The sequence below is a fragment of the Sciurus carolinensis genome, unplaced genomic scaffold (assembly GCF_902686445.1).
Source record: "Sciurus carolinensis unplaced genomic scaffold, mSciCar1.2, whole genome shotgun sequence".
Taxonomy (NCBI): Eukaryota; Metazoa; Chordata; class Mammalia; order Rodentia; family Sciuridae; genus Sciurus; species Sciurus carolinensis.
Genome location: NW_025920126.1, coordinates 1,212,634 through 1,229,019, shown reverse-complemented (window position 1 = coordinate 1,229,019; position 16,386 = coordinate 1,212,634). Strand labels below are relative to the sequence as shown.

Below are 16,386 nucleotides of genomic sequence, written 5' to 3'. Positions count from 1 at the left end.
GACAAATCCCTACCCTCAGAAGAAATCTGATCCTGCCTAGGCCCTCCAGATACTTTGGCATCACCATCTTTAAAAAATCACCTTTCAAGATCCGGGTTACAGTTTCCTAAGAATTGCACTATTATACAAATGGTACACCACCTGCACAGAAATACCAAATAACTACAAATGGTAATGAGGGAGGGAGAGTGGAGTACAAACACTTTGATCAGCACAGTATATTTAGGTCTGGCACCTACATTGGAGCAACGCTGACGCAAAAACATTTACACCCATTGAAAATGCTGGGGCAGTGAACACAGGTTCTGCCTCGATTATTTTTAAAAAACACTCATTCCAATACAACTCACCTGCCACCAATACAATCTTAGGTTGTAGTTAGAAACAACAGGTAAAATCAACCTGGGCCAGGAAGTTTTCTCCTGGTGTTCCTGAAGTGTGGGCATGTTATTCAACACAGGCAATTTGAGCGAAAGATGTTCTTTCAGAAAAAAGGGCATTCTGTAATTCAGCTGCTGAGAGCTTCAACAACAGGAAGACAGAACAGGAATCATGCACCTTTTCTATCATTCCATACTTTGGGGGGAACCAAGGAAAGAGAAAGGGCAGGCTGTCAGTACTCAGGAAAAGGATGCTTTCTCCAGAGATGGCAGTCTCACTGGTTATCTTAAGGGAGTATTTTACAAAATTGTACGTACCTCAAAATAAAAGCCTCCACTGCAGTAGTTTTGATATCTGGCCGGCTTCTGTTCCTGCTGCCTCCCTGAAGAACATCAAGGAAATGTGCTCCCTTTAAGCCTGCAAAGGCATTCAGCAACCAGAAAAGCAGGTCCCCATTGGTCTCTCACAACCACCACTCCACCTTCCTCCAGAAACAACCCGAGAAACACTAACTAAGAGGGTCGCAGGGTAAAGGAACTCGTGGACACAGGTGCAGTGAGGCCAAGGAATCCGGTAATGGGAATGGATGGAAGAATTAGGAGACTAGGTGTTGTAGGCTGAAGAGGGGGTAATTACATGCCGCTGCCAACCCTTTGGATAAATAAAGAAAGACTTTCGGTGTAAGCTTTCACCGACAGGGACCCCAAAGAGCCCGGTGGTCACGGAAGGGAACCCGTGCAGGACGCCTGGGACCAGGGCACCAGGCGCCCCCTCCTGGGCACACCGCTTGGCTGGGCACAGAAAGGGCAGTGCCCACCGAGGTCCTCCCACCCCCGCGAGGGTCGGTGGATTGGCACGGGCCTCAGCAGGTCTGCAGAAATGGAAAGGGAAAGAGAGACATGGACCATGAGGGTCGCAACCTGACAAAGTGGCACAGGGAGCCCGTGGCGCGGGCACAAGGGGAGGCGAGTTGGCGGGTCTGTACCTGGAGCAGCCTGGAGGCGTCTTCACAGGGAAGCGCCCCTCCTGCACAGCCAGCGTCTTCCTGAGCTGAGACCAATGCTCTGGGAGGCCCAGGCCACCCAGCAGAGGGCAGAAACATACGTAGGGGAAAGCAGGTTTCGGGTCCTCTCTTTTTTACCGGCTTGGAGGCGCCCCGTCCACGCGGATGCATGAGTGGTCTGGCGAGCAGGGTCCCTCCCCTTGCCTGGGCCTGGGATCAGCCTCTGAGTCTCTATTTCCACCAGTCGCTGGTCCAGAGCCTGGATTGAACTGGTCGCGCTGGCGTCTGGGGGTTGCACTTGAGCAGGTCGAGCGACCAGGGATCTTCTCCAAATTCTGAGCCTGATGGAGAGCACAGGGGAGCTGCGGGAGCCACCTCTCCCAGTCCCCAGGCCCACACTCATGCCCAGCTCATTCCAAGGAGGATAAAAAGCACCCTGGCTTTCTGGCTTTCCCAGTCCCAACTCTAGTCCTGGTGGAGCAGGTTTGGTGCAGTATGTGCAAATAAGGCTCCCTGTGCTGTGTGTTTATTTCTGACATGGTCCTTAACCCATCATATCCAACATGAGCACTGATCTTTCTTAGAATGCAGATCACATTCTCTCACTCCATTTTATGTCTACTTTTCATTTCCCCTCATTCTCTCCACAAAGATATGCAGCCCCCAAAGTTGCTTGTATACAAAATTGGATAGCCTATTAACTATTGCAAAACCGGAGTCCATAGATGCATTTCCAACTCAGGATTCAATGGTTTGAATAGGGCCCTGTTGCTTCAAATAATGATAGAAGCCACAAGGAGGTAGCTCTTCATACTCTGCTTGTTTAATCTAATTTTTACGACCTTTTAGATGTCACAAACGTCTTCAGAACAAAAGTAAACTTATGTCTACCTGATTTGCATAGACATTGAAAAGATGTTTGTCCAAGAATCAACTTTTTTCATGGCCAGTTTCTGAAAGGTGTAATTGAATCTTCAGTAATTAGCATAATGTTGACTTGTGATTAGAGAAGAATTATTCTGAGGAGTAAATTTCATATCAACCAAAAGAATCGCTTCCAGCAACATTAACATCAAAAACCATGGTAAATGAATGTTCCTGCAATTATTCCTGTACCTGATGCATCAAGCATCCCATCTAATATTATTGTTTATTTATCAATTATTATATATTTCATATTTAATTATTCAAAGGAACAACAAATCATATAAAACCCATAAAATGTCATTTATAAGTGATATATAAGAATATGTCTGCTAAGTAAATTTTGAATCCCTTATTTGTTAAACTATTTGAGCATTTACAGGTCAATTTTTGGATCTCATCCTATTTTTTCTAAAAGCATTTATCAAAGTTGCTGATTTTCTGCTTCTTGGAGCAAGAGCTGGAGTTAGCCTTGTAGAATGCCACTGAGATTAGGTCTTCTGTTCAGAACCCTCCTTTGGTAAATAAAATGAGATATATCTAGACAAGGGAACATTATTTAGTCAGAAAAAGGAGCAGAATACTGACATTTGTTACTTGGATGACCCTTTAAATTATTGCAAGTGAAAGAAAGTAGACATAAAAGACCACATTTTGTTTGCTTCATTTATTTGAAATATCTAGAGGGACAAATTTAGAAAAATAGAAAGTACTTGGGAATTGAACGACCTGGGGACGATAGCCAAAGGTTGTAGAATGATGAAATTATTCGAAAATCAGTTTCCAGTAGTGGTTGCACAACTTTGAGTGTATAGCTATTGCATTTTATGCCTGAAATGAGTGGATTATATGGCATGTGAATTTTATCTCAACAAAGCTGTTAAAGGAAAGATGGAAGATATAACTAAATGCAGTATTATGATCCTTGATTGGATCCTGATGAGAGAAAAGGTATATATTGGCATTATAAAGCTGTTAAATGTTCTAAATCTATACATGGTCTTTCTTAGTGCAGTCCTAGTAGCCTCAAATGGTAATTATTATATAACACACACTATGAAATTTGATTTCACCCCTTGTGGAAGTTATTGTCTTAAAAGACAATAAAAATTTGGATATACTTTTAAAATGACATTATTGAGACAGTTATAAGAGCTTGAATATGGATTATATGTAAAAGTAATAAAAGGTTCTTCTTTGGCTCCCCATTTCATTCAGAATAAAATTCTCCCAATGTGTAGAGATCCTATATGATCTTCCCTCCCTAACCTCCTTTACTACTCCAAACTAGTCTCCTACTTTCCCTCTTGCTCCCTGCCTCAAGTCACCCTCGTCTCCTTATTCTTGTGGCACAATATGGGTACACTCCCACCTTAGTTCTTATTCACTAGCTGTTTCCTCCCTGGAAGGAGTTCCACATGCCTAACTCCATTCCTCCCCCACGTACTTTTTTTTTTTTTGGTGCTGGGGATTTGAACCCAGGGCCTTGTGCTTGCAAGGAAAGCACTCTACCAACTAAACTATATCCCCAGTCCCTCCCCCATGTCTTTAATCTGCATCTCAACAAGGCCACGACCTAAGGTTTCTCCTACACATACATTTTATATCCTCTCTCCCCATTTTGTTATATAGGTTTCTTGTACCAGTACCTGTACTGATTAGCTTTCCATTACAGTAGCAAATACCTGAGACAATCAACTTATAAAGAAAAAAGTTTCATTTTGGATCATGGATTCAGAGTTTTCTATTCATGGTCAGTTCGACCTATCATTTTTGAACCTATTGTTGAGGCAGTACATCATGGCAGGAAGTCTCTGGTGGAGCAAGCTGCTCAACCCATGAGAGTTGAAAGTGAGGAAGGTAGGGGAGGGGAGAAGAAAAACAGAGACTAAAAATCTACAATCCCCTTGAGAGCATGCCACCAATAACCTAAAACCTCCCACTACAACCCACCTCTTAAAGTTTCCTACACCTCCCAATAGGGCTAAGCTGAGAAGCAATTCACTGAGGTCTTTGGGGGTTAATCCAAATTCAAACTCTAGCATGACCTAACTACCTCCTAAAGAAAGCTCAGTTCTTGTCCTCTTGTGTTCATTGCTATAACCTCAGTGCCTGAAACTGCCTGGCATCTAACAGAACCTCATTAAACCCCTGATAGATTAATGAAGGAATGGAGTGAATGAATGAACCAATTAGTTTGTTAGTTTCAGGGGATATGATGGCAAAGAAAACCAATGAAAAACCATACCATCTTCAAGGGAGACATAATAAATACAAGGGCATCCTTGGTTCAATTCCTCATACAAAAAAGAAAAAAACGTAAAAAAATCTCACACTCAAGGGAATGTGTTTCTCGTTTCCTGAAGGATTCTTCCACTCTGCATCAGTGCATCCCCTAAGTTAGCTCATCTTTCAAAAGCAAAGCTAATGTTGCACTTGTCTATTTGAGACAAGGTGTTAAAGTTTGCTGGCCCAGTTAACAAAGGGATGCTCCACTTTGCCTAATAAAACTCCCCTTAATTTTGCACTTTGGGAATAACTGGTAGAAACCAATTTTTATCCATTTCAAATTTGCTGCAGTTATGTTGACACCCTGCCCCACAATCCATGGTTATTAAATGGGAGCATTTCTTTAAAACCATAGGACTGAGAACATGGAACACTAGCTAGAGAAGTTGTTGAGATGTGAAAGAATATTAACTTAGCCAGTATTTATTGAGCACCTACAGTGTGCTGGGCACAGTTCTTGGTACTAAGATGACTGTAGCAAATAGGACCTTTCATTTTAGATTGACAATTATATTTTCATTGGGGAGACAGCACAGGGGCACAAGATAAGATTTGATCATTGAAGCTGTGAATACAGTAAAACAGGTTAAGGTGACAGGGAAGTTAGGAATGGGGCAGGGTTCTATTTTAGACCAGATGGTCACAGAAAGCATCTCTGAGGAGACCTTTGAGATGAGGTCAATAGGAAAGATGCTGAGGAGTTAAATCCCATTTGTTACTCTCGCCAGAACTTCATATTTTATTCTGACTGCAGTAGAAAATCATACAATGGATCCAAGTGGGGAAACGTCCAGATGGGGTTGCCTTTCCCTGGTTTCTCAGTAGAAAATTGGGAGCTACAGCATCTAGAGGAAATGTAGGTGAATCAGGGAGGAGGTGACTGCAGTGGTCACAAGAGAAGATGGTGGCTTGGACAGGGTTGGTAGTGAGAGAATGGACCAAAAAGGAAAGGCTGCTTCTTTGACCATGAGATTCAAGAGGGCAAGTCAAGGGAAGTGTGGTCCCCTTCCTATAGTACTGAGGTTCCATGAATTTCAGGAAATATGTATTTTAAAACATTCTTTTCTCATGTTTATATTTCTCAATGCTGCTCTCAACAATTGCATGTATCTTCAAAAACAAAGAATTGCAGAATTTCCCCACCAGCAGTACCTTTTGTTTTCCTGTGGTCCTAACTAGAGTTGGTTTTGTCACCCAAATAATGAATATGATCCAATATCTTCAATCCTCAAAATACAAACACATGAATATTCATAAACATATAAAGACACAAAAATAGAGCCACTCATGGCCCTAAATATTTCCCTTTTTATACCCACTTTCTCAGTGTCTTTATCATCCATATTTCCCCCAAAAGTAGTTTACACTCCTGGATATCTCATTTCCAGAAAGCTCATTAACAACATCACCCAGTCAACTCCATACCTAAATTTTCAAGGCACATTGGGAGGATTCCAGGTCTGTTCCCTTGACTGACTTTCTTACATATCCAGTGTGTGGCTGGAGACAACACAATGCCAGAGATCACCTAAATTTTGCACAGGCAAAATCAACAGAAATTTTAACTTCTGACCTGGATGGGTTCCAGGAGTCCCATAGATAATAAAACCCAGGGATGCTTAAGTCATTCATAGCAAATGGTACAGCATTTGCATATAATGCATGCACACCCTCCTGCATGTTCTAAACCATCAGGACATTTCACAGAATATCCAGTAGAACAAAAACTCTATGAAAAAACGTAGGCAGTAATAACAAGGAAAATGTACCTATTTATATAGTACAGATGAAATTGTTTGGGTTTTGCAGCTAAGATTGTTTGAATATGAGTATGTGGAATTGGCATATATGGAGGACCAGCTGCAACCTAAACCCCTGAGAGACATAAATATCTAAACATTTAAACTCAGCAAAAGCAGGAGGGTGAGCCATAATAAAGTGGTGCTGACTTCCCTGACATCCCAGTGCCGGAGCTGAGTCCCATAGTTGCAGCCCCTGAGACATCTGCACAATCTGGTTGCAGCTGAGGTGTGTGATGAAGTCAGGTGGACCCAGCCCATCCCTTCCTAGAGGCTGGTTTTCTGCATACCCACAAAGTTATTGCACCTGGACAAGACTGGCAGTTTTCTGGGGGATAGGTAACATTCAGCCAGAAACATCTGGGTTCTGTCACTATGTGCTGCCTGATCCTGTGTCCCTAATTTTGTGCTCTTGTGTTCCTGGATTGTGAATCATCCTTTTTTTTAAACTTGTACAATAAATTGCTTTGTTTGACTTGTGGAAGGCTCTTCATTTAACAATGACTTTGGGATCTAAACTAAAATTTTATTAATTTAAATATAATTACTGGTCAGTGATATATCCTTGATGTTTGTAACCTATTTGCATGCCTAAGAAATTATTAATGTTTAAAAAAACTTGCTTATCTGAATGTTTGTGAAACAAACTATGATTTTGAAGATTTTGCCTTTTAAAAAATAGCAATATTTTATTTCAACAAGAAATTTAAAAACAAACATCATCCAAATCTTCTGAAAATAATCCAAATCTTATGAAGATTAAAAATTTCACTATTCGTGGGCTGGGGAGATAGCTCAATTGGTAAAGTACTTGCCTAACAAGCACTAAGGCCCTGGGTTCAATCCCCAGCACCGTCAAAAAAATATTCACTATTCATTTTTACAAATTCTGAGGGGAAAATAAATTTGAAACAGGAAATTACAGAAAATAATGCTGAAACTAGTCTTTGCCTTTTAGGACCCTGTTACTGACTTTGTCAAGTTTTATGCCAAATGCCATGCTAGTAGCATTTGCCTTGCATGATTCATCATTTTACATATTTTTTGATGAAGATTGGACCCAGGTCTGCGTGCATGCTAGGTGATCTAACACTGAGCTATACCTCAGTTCCTAATGTTAACTTTTAAAACAGATTCTGTGCATTTCACCTAATATCGTTTTACAAATCCTAGGTATTGTCCAGTTTTCTATGTTTTAAGAACTTAAGTTATAGCACTTAAGCACCAACAGTGCAATAGAAACAACTCATAATTTCATGAACCAGAAAAGGAAGGAATGGAGATTACAAAGGCAGTCTTGAAGCAGAATTCATTATTAAATCAGCATTAGTATTATTTGCATATAATAAGATTACCTTCTTGATGCTCTAATGATTAAATGTTGGACAAAGGGGGTTTGGTAGACATCTAGATTAATGATGTACCCAAAAGCATCTTTCCTTTTTCCCTCATTCTGTTTCTTTTTTTTTTGTCTTTTTTTTATTGTAAACAAATGGGATACATGTTGTTTCTCTGTCTGTACATGGCGTAAAGGCATACCATTTGTGTAATCATAAATTTACATAGGGTAATGTTGTTTGATTCATTCTGCCATTTTTTCCCTTCCCCCCACCCCTCCCACCCCTCCCCCCTCCCCTCCATCTATACAGTCCTCCCTTCTCCATTCCTGCCCCCCTCCCTAAACCCAACTCCAACCCCAACACTAACCCTTCCCAACCCCCATTAGTGTCATCATCCACTTATTAGCGATATCATTCTTCCTTTGGTTTTTTGAGATTGGCTTATCTCACTTAGCATGATATTCTCCAGTTTCATCCATTTGCCTGCAAATGCCATAATTTTATCATTCTTTATGGCTGAGTAATATTCCATTGTATATATATATGTACCACATTTTCTTTATCCATTCATCAATTGAAGGACATCTAGGTTGGTTCCACAATCTGGCTATTGTGAACTGAGCAGCTATGAACATTGATGTGGCTGTATCTCTGTAATATGCTGATTTTAAGTCCTTTGGGTATAGGCCAAGGAGTGGGATAGCTGGGTCAAATGGTGGTTCCATTCCAAGTTTTCTAAGGAATCTCCACACTGCTTTCCAGAGTGGCTGCACTAATTTGCAGCCCACCAGCAATGTAAGAGTGTACCTTTCTCCCCACATCCTTGCCAACACCTGTTGTTGCTTGTATTCTTGATAATCGCCATTCTAATTGGGGTGAGATGGAATCTTAAGGTGGTTTTGATTTGCATTTCTCTTATTACTAGAGATGTTGAACATTTTTCCATATGTTTGTTGATTACTTGTATATCTTCTTCTGTGAAGTGTCTATTCATTTCTTTAGCCCATTTGTCAATTGGATTATTTGCATTCTTGGTGTAGAGTTTTTTGAGTTCTTTATAGATTCTGGAGATTAGTGCTCTATCTGAAGTATGATTGGCAAAGATTTTCTCCCACTCTGTAGGCTCTTTCTTCGCATTGCTGATAGTTTCCTTTGCTGAGAGAAAGCTTTTTAGTTTGAATCTATCCCAGTTATTAATTCTTGCTTTTATTTCTTGTGCTATGGGAGTCCTGTTGAGGAAGTCTGGTCCTAAGCTGACATGTTGAAGCTCTGGACCTACTTTTTCTTCTATAAGATGCAAGGTCTCTGGTCTGATTCCGAGATCCTTAATCCATTTTGAGTTTAGTTTCGTGCATGGTGAGAGATATGGGTTTAGTTTCATTCTGTTGCATATGGATTTCCAATTCTCCCAGCACCATTTGTTGAAGAGGCTATCTTTTCTCCATTGCATATTTTGGGCCCCTTTGTCTAGTATGAGAAAATTGTATTTATTTGGGTTTGTGTCCATGTCCTCTATTCTGTACCATTGATCCACCTTTCTATTTTGGTACCAATACCATGCCGTTTTTGTTACTATTGCTTTGTAGTAGAGTTGAAGATCTGGTATTGCGATACCCCCTGCTTCACTCTTTCTGCCAAGGATTGCTTTAGCTATTCTGGGTTTTTTATTCTTCCAGATGAATTTCATAATTGCTTGCTCTATTTCTGTAAGGTACATCATTGGGATTTTAATTGGAATTGCATTGAATCTGTATAGCACTTTTGGTAGTATGGCCATTTTGACAATATTAATTCTTCCTATCCAAGAACATGGGAGATCTTTCCATCTTCTAAGGTTTTCTTTAATTTCTTTCTTTATTGTTCTGTAGTTCTCATTGTATAGGTCTTTCACCTCTTTTGTGAGATTGATTCCCAAATACTTTATTTTTTTCGAAGCTATTGTGAATGGGGTAGTTTTCCTAATTTCTCTTTCTGAAGATTCATCGCTTATGTATAAAAATGCCTTAGATTTATGTGCATTGATCTTATATCCCGCTACTTTACTGAATTCACTTATGAGATCTAAAAGTTTTCTGGTGGAATTTCCTGGTTCCTCTAAGTATACAATCATATCATCAGCAAATAGGGATAGTTTGAGTTCTTCTTTTCCTATTCGTATCCCTTTAATTTCTTTGGTCTGTCTAATTGCTCTGGCTAGAGTTTCAAGGACGATATTGAATAGAAGTGGTGAAAGAGGGCATCCCTGCCTTGTTCCAGTTTTTAGAGGGAATTCTTTCAGTTTTTCACCATTTAGAATGATATTAGCCATGGGTTTAGCGTAGATGGCCTTTACAATGTTAAGGAAAGTTCCCACTATCCCTATTTTTTCTAGTGTTTTGAGCATGAAGGGGTGCTGTATTTTATCAAATGCTTTTTCTGCATCTATTGAAATAATCATGTGATTCTTGACTTTAAGTCTATTGATATGGTGAATTACATTTATTGATTTCCTGATGTTGAACCAACCTTGCATCCCTGGGATGAAACCCACTTGATCATGGTGCACTATCTTTTTAATATGTTTTTGTATGCGATTTGCTAAAATTTTGTTGAGAATTATTGCGTCGATGTTCATTAAGGATATTGGTCTGAAATTTTCTTTCCTTGATGTGTCTCTGTCTGGCTTAGGAATCAGGGTAATATTGGCTTCATAGAATGAGTTTGGGAGAGTTCCCTCCTCTTCTATTTTATGGAATACTTTGAGAAGTATTGGAATGAGCTCTTCTTTAAAAGTTTTGTAGAACTCGGCTGAGAACCCATCTGGTCCTGGACTTTTCTTTGTTGGAAGGCTTTTGATGACTTCTTCTATTTCATTACTTGAAATTGGTCTATTTAAATTGTGTATGTCCTCCTCGTTCAGTTTAGGCAATTCATATATCTCTAGAAACCTGTTGATGTGTTTGAAATTTTCTATTTTGTTGGAGTATAGATTTTCAAAATAGCTTCTAATTATGTTTTGTATTTCAGTCGTGTCTGTTGTGATATTTCCTTGTTCATTCCGAATTTTAGTGATTTGGGTTTTCTCTCGTCTTCTCTTTGTTAGTGTGGCTAAAGGTTTATCAATTTTGTTTATTTTTTGGAAGAACCAACTATTTATTTTGTCAATTTTTTGTATTGTTTCTTTCGTTTCAATTTCGTTGATTTCAGCTCTCAGTTTAACTATTTCCTGTCTTCTACTACTTTTGGTGTTGGTCTGTTCTTCTTTTTCTAGGGCTTTGAGCTGTAGTGTTAGGTCATTTATTTGTTGAGTTTTACTTCTTTTATTAAATGCGCTCCATGAAATAAATCTTCCTCTAAGTACTGCTTTCATAGTGTCCCAGAGATTTTGATATGATGTTTCTTTGTTCTCGTTTACCTCTAAGAATTTTTTAATTTCCTTCCTAATATCTTCTGTTATCCATTCATCATATAGTAGCATATTGTTTAATCTCCAGGTGTTGGAGTAGTTTCTGTTTTTTACTCTTTCATTAATTTGTAACTTCAATCCATTATGATCTGATAGAATACAAGGTAGTGTCTCTATCTTCTTGTATTTGCTGACATTAGCTTTGTGGCATAATATATGGTCTATTTTAGAGAAGGATCCATGTGCTGCTGAGAAGAAAGTGTATTCGCTCTTGGTTGGATGGTATATTCTATAAATGTCTGTTAAGTCTAAATTATTGATTGTGTTATTGAGATCTATGATTTCCTTGTTCAATTTTTGTTTGGAATATCTGTCCAGTGGTGAAAGAGGCGTGTTAAAGTCACCTAGTATTATTGTGTTATGGTCTATTTGGTTTCTAAAATTGAGAAGGATTTGTTTAACATACATGGATGAGCCACTGTTTGGGGCATAGATGTTTATGATTGTTATATCTTGCTGATTTATGCTTCCCTTAAGCAGTATGAAATGTCCTTCTTTATGCCTTCTGACTAACATTGGCTTGAAGTCCACATTATCTGAAATGAGGATGTATACTCCAGCTTTTTTGCTGAGTCCATGTGCATGGTATGTTTTTCCCCATCCTTTCACCTTTAGTCTATGGGTATCTCTTTCTATGAGGTGAGTCTCTTGCAGGCAACATATTGTTGGATCTTTCTTTTTAATCCAATCTGCCAGTCTATGTCTTTTGATTGATGAATTCAGGCCATTAACATTCAGGGTTATTATTGAGATATGATTTGTATTCCCGGTCATTTGGTTCATATTTAAAATTTTTGACACATCTTGGTTCCTCCTTTATTTGACAGTTCCTTTAGGATAATTCCTCCCTTTGCTGATTTGCTTCTTTGTTTTTTATCTCTTCCTCATGAAATATTTTGCTGAGAATGTTCTGTAATGCTGGCTTTCTTTTTGTAAATTCTTTTAGCTTTTGTTTATCATGGAATGCTTTTATTTCATCGTCAAATTTGAAGGTAAGTTTTGCTGGGTTTAAGATTCTTGGTTGGCATCCATTTTCTTTCAGAGCTTGAAAAATGTTGTTCCAGGCCCTTCTAGCTTTTAGGGTCTGGATTGAAAAATCTGCTGATATCCGTATTGGCTTCCCCCTGAATGTAATTTGGTTCTTTTCTCTCACAGCCTTTAAAATTCTGTCTTTATTTTGTATGTTAGGTATTTTCATTATAATGTGCCTTGGTGTGGGTCTGTTGTAATTTTGTGTATTTGGAGTCCTATAAGCCTCTTGGACTTGATTTTCCATTTCATTCTTCAGATTTGGGAAATTTTCTGATATTATTTCATTGAATAGATTGTTCATTCCTTTGGTTTGTTTCTCCAAGCCTTCCTCAATCCCAATAATTCTCAAATTTGGCCTTTTCATGATATCCCATAGTTCTTGGAGATTCTGTTCATGATTTCTCACCATCTTCTCTGTTTGTTCAACTTTGTTGTCGAGGTTAAATATTTTGTCTTCAATATCTGAAGTTCTGTCTTCCAGCTGTTCTATCCTAGTGGTTATGCTTTCTATGGAGTTCTTAATTTGGTTTATTGTTTCCTTCATTTCAAGGATTTCTGTTTGGTTTTTTTTCAATATCTCTAACTCTTTATTGAAATGATCTTTTGCTTCCTGAATTTGCTCTGTTAACTGTCGATTGGTGCGATCGTTCAATGCCTGCATTTGCTCTTTCATCTCATCGTTTGCTTCCCTAATCATTTTAATTATGTACATTCTGAACTCCCTTTCTGTCATTTCTTCTGCCATGCTGTCGTTGGATTTTATTGATGTAACATCTAGATTTGTTTGGGGCATTTTCTTCCCTTGTTTTCTCATATTGTTCAGGAATCAGTGGGTCATTAAGATATTGCAGATTTCCTCTATCAACTTATAGTGTCCCTGAAGATTGCTAGTATATCCCCTCTTATCCTTCAGTAGCCTGAAGTCTTGGAGGAAGTTGATAATGCAGAGCTCCACGAAGAATCTGCCTCTCTAGGGGTGGTGACCTTCAGGTGGCGTATATTCCCTGCTAGTGGGCAGAGGTGCCTCCACTTGTTGACCAATGGTCATCCAATGGGGAACTAGACTGCGGGCTGAGGCAAGTCCTGTTTGTGCCTGTGTCTCTGGTTTTACCGTCCCTGTGGGAAGACCTCCCCCAGTCAGGAAGACTCTCTCGGTGGGGACGTCTCACTGGTCAGTTGCCCTCCTAGAGGTTCCCCTCAATCTACAACTACCGCCTGGGCTGGGCTGTCTTCCTCTGCAACGATCCCAGGGGCCCGGACCTATCTCCTAGGCCTGGGAGCCTCACCCTCTGCAGGCGAGTCTCCTTAGGCTGCCTCTCCCAGAGAATCTGCCCGCATCCGTGGAAACTTCGCTCCGCCCCTAGGCGTGTTTCTGTGCGGCTCTTCCAGCAAGAAGCCACCTAGCTCCTGGGACCCTGCTCTGCACCAATCGCCTGGCTATGCAGCCCCTCCTCTGAGCCACCACCTGGAGCCCCGTACAATAGCTCCGAGACCCAGAGACCTGCCACACACCTCCTCCTCTGGACAGCCACCCGGTTTCCGACGCAGTCACTAGGAGTCCAAACAACTCACTTCGGGTCTCCTCCTCCCGCCAACCACCCGTAGCCCTAGACAGTCACTCCAATTCCAAGTGACCCGCCCTGTTCCTCCTCCTCCTCCTTGGGGTAGCCCTCTGGGTGTTCAGGAGCAGTGACTCCAAAACCAAGTGACTCACCACGCTCCTCCTCCAGGCAGGCCACCAGTGTTCTGGAGCAGTTGTTCTGAGTTCAAACAGCTCGCCACACTGCTCCTGCTCTGGCAACTGCCTGTGGCTCTGATGCAGTCTCTCCTAGACCAAGCGTCCCGCCGCCCTCTTCCTCTTCCTCCGGGCAACCTCCCGGTGTTCAGGAGCACTCGCTCTGAGTTCAAACAGCTCACCACGCAGCTCCTTCTCTGGCTACCGCCTGTGGCTCTGATGCAGTCACTCCTAGACCAAGCGTCCCGCCGCGCTCCTCCTCTTCCTCCAGGCAAACCCCCGGTGTTCAGAAGCGGTCGTTCTGGGTCTAAACAGCTCGCCACGCAGCTCCTCCTCAGGCAGCTGCCCGGAGCCCCAGTGGTTGCTCGAGTCCAAGCGCTGTGCTGAGCCGCCTCCTCTACGATGATCCCAGTTGTCTGTGTTTACTGCTCCAGTGGGGGGAGGGGCATTTCGCCAAGCAACTCCACTTCACAAATTCCCTGCGTTCCGGGGCTACTGCCCCATCTGGGATGCCTCCCCAATGGGAGAGACTCACCTGGCGGCTTTGAGTTGGTCCCAAGTCTCTCACTATCTCCTCTTTTGAATCTTGCGTCCTGGAGCAACGTGAAATGCAGCCGCCCTCTAGTCCGCCATCTTGGCCCCCCGTCCTCATTCTGTTTCTTGTTGTTTCAATTAAGTTAGTTTAATTTGGAATCACTTTGTAATTAGCTCCTCTCTTCAAATTGTATTTCAACACTTACTTTTTCCTAGGTTAACTTTGCACAGTTCCAATGAAATTACAAATAACAATTTTTAATTGTTTTATTAAGAAACCTAATTTCCTGGTTATGTACTTTCATGTAAATAGTTATTACTAATATATTCATGTAAAGTTATTTTTGATGTTCTAGCTAATCATAAATTGTTCTATTTAAAGATATTTTATTGAGTAATGTCAGAAGAATTTAGATCTTATTTATTTCATGATAATGTGCAGAACTTTTTGTAAATATTGTGCTAATACAAAATCAAGAAAAAATATGCTTCCAGGCAAAGTAAGTGCAAGTTACTTCAGAAATCTCCTAAAATTAGAAAATTGGTCAAGAAATAATAGATGAGTAAACATTTCCTAAACATGGAACCACACACAAACGTCTACCAAAAGCACAAGACTATTTCTCCAAGATGTGGCTATGTTCTGCACAGTACTAGCAATGCCTAGGAAGCCATGGTTTTGACGGTGTCTGCAGGACATACCAATAATGCAGATCTGAGTGACAGCTCATGTGGTTGCCCTTTCCTCAGACTATTGCTATAGGACCATGAAATTCGATGGATAAGCAACATGTCATAGATGGAAAGTGCACATTTTATGATTCTGTGTCTCCAAGCAGCCTGCATATGTTACACTTATTCCTCTGTGGTTTCCTCTCCTACCATTCAGGCTCAGGATGTTGCATCTTGGTGACTGATCTGCATGTCAGTAATTTCTCTTACATACTTTGCTCTCATCAATGACATTAGTGTATGCTATTACCCCTAAATCACTTTAGCTCATCATACTGACATATTTTGCACATCACACCTCTAAGTTAGTAAAATAGGTCCAACCCAAGATCTTGTCCATCACTGACACTGAGACCAGCCTCATGCCTGCAAGAAGAAGTTTCCTTTTGAAGACTGAGTGACAAATCATGAGCAAAGGAATATCTCTCTCCCTTAATTCTCCTTTTCATTCATATTGACTGAAAAAAGAACAACCATATCACTGAGGGTCCTCTAAAAGGAAAATGTTGGAAGAAAGAAAATGATAAGAATAAAAAAACAATTTTAACGAAAAATTTATATTTTGACATTTATTAGGGCTTTTAACCCTTCACCCTCCCAGAAAAAAAAGACAATGGAAAATCCTCTGCCTTAATATTCTAACAGTATGACCCAGCCCTGTCGGTCTTACAGACCTGGAGGAAGAGGAGCCAATCAACAAGACAGTAGCCTCCTGGACATTAAAAAGGCAAGGTCAGCAGGCAACAACACACCATTGTTCCACAAGTCATTTTTGTGAATATGAAGATGTGCCCTTGAGGTCCCAGTGTGGGGGACTCCTAAACTATTTGTGGGGCTTAGTCTCCTGGATGATTAGATATTCTGAGTGTGCCTTTACACAAGGGGTTCATTGCACTAACCAGAAATCTCAGGGGTATGTGTACGCATGTGTCATGCAGCTCCTGGGAGGTTTTTCATGAGGGCCATACAGGAAGAATGGTTTACAATGCTAGAATCCTCAGGAGATTGTAGTGAGCATGTTGTATGGAGTTCCAGGTGCATCTGGATGAGGGTTGTAGAGAAAGAATGGGCTGCACTACACAGAATATTTAGTGTGCCTTATGAGCATGTGAAGTGCAGCTTCTGGGAGCCTTTGGCTGATGACTGAATTAGAAGAATGAGTAATACTGCCC

At 40.7% G+C, this 16,386-nt stretch overlaps 1 protein-coding gene across 1 annotated transcript in view; it reads right to left on the bottom strand.

Annotated features, from left to right (window-relative positions):
• Positions 1-1,787, bottom strand: part of LOC124973929 (phosphatidylinositol 3,4,5-trisphosphate-dependent Rac exchanger 1 protein-like) — a 45,457-nt gene extending 43,670 nt beyond the window's left edge. The window contains 4 exon segments of the mRNA XM_047537561.1: positions 351-522; positions 699-798; positions 1,074-1,252; positions 1,486-1,787. Coding sequence (XP_047393517.1) covers positions 351-522; positions 699-798; positions 1,074-1,252; positions 1,486-1,787 — 753 coding nt within the window.
• Between the last annotated feature and the right edge of the window lie 14,599 nt (positions 1,788-16,386).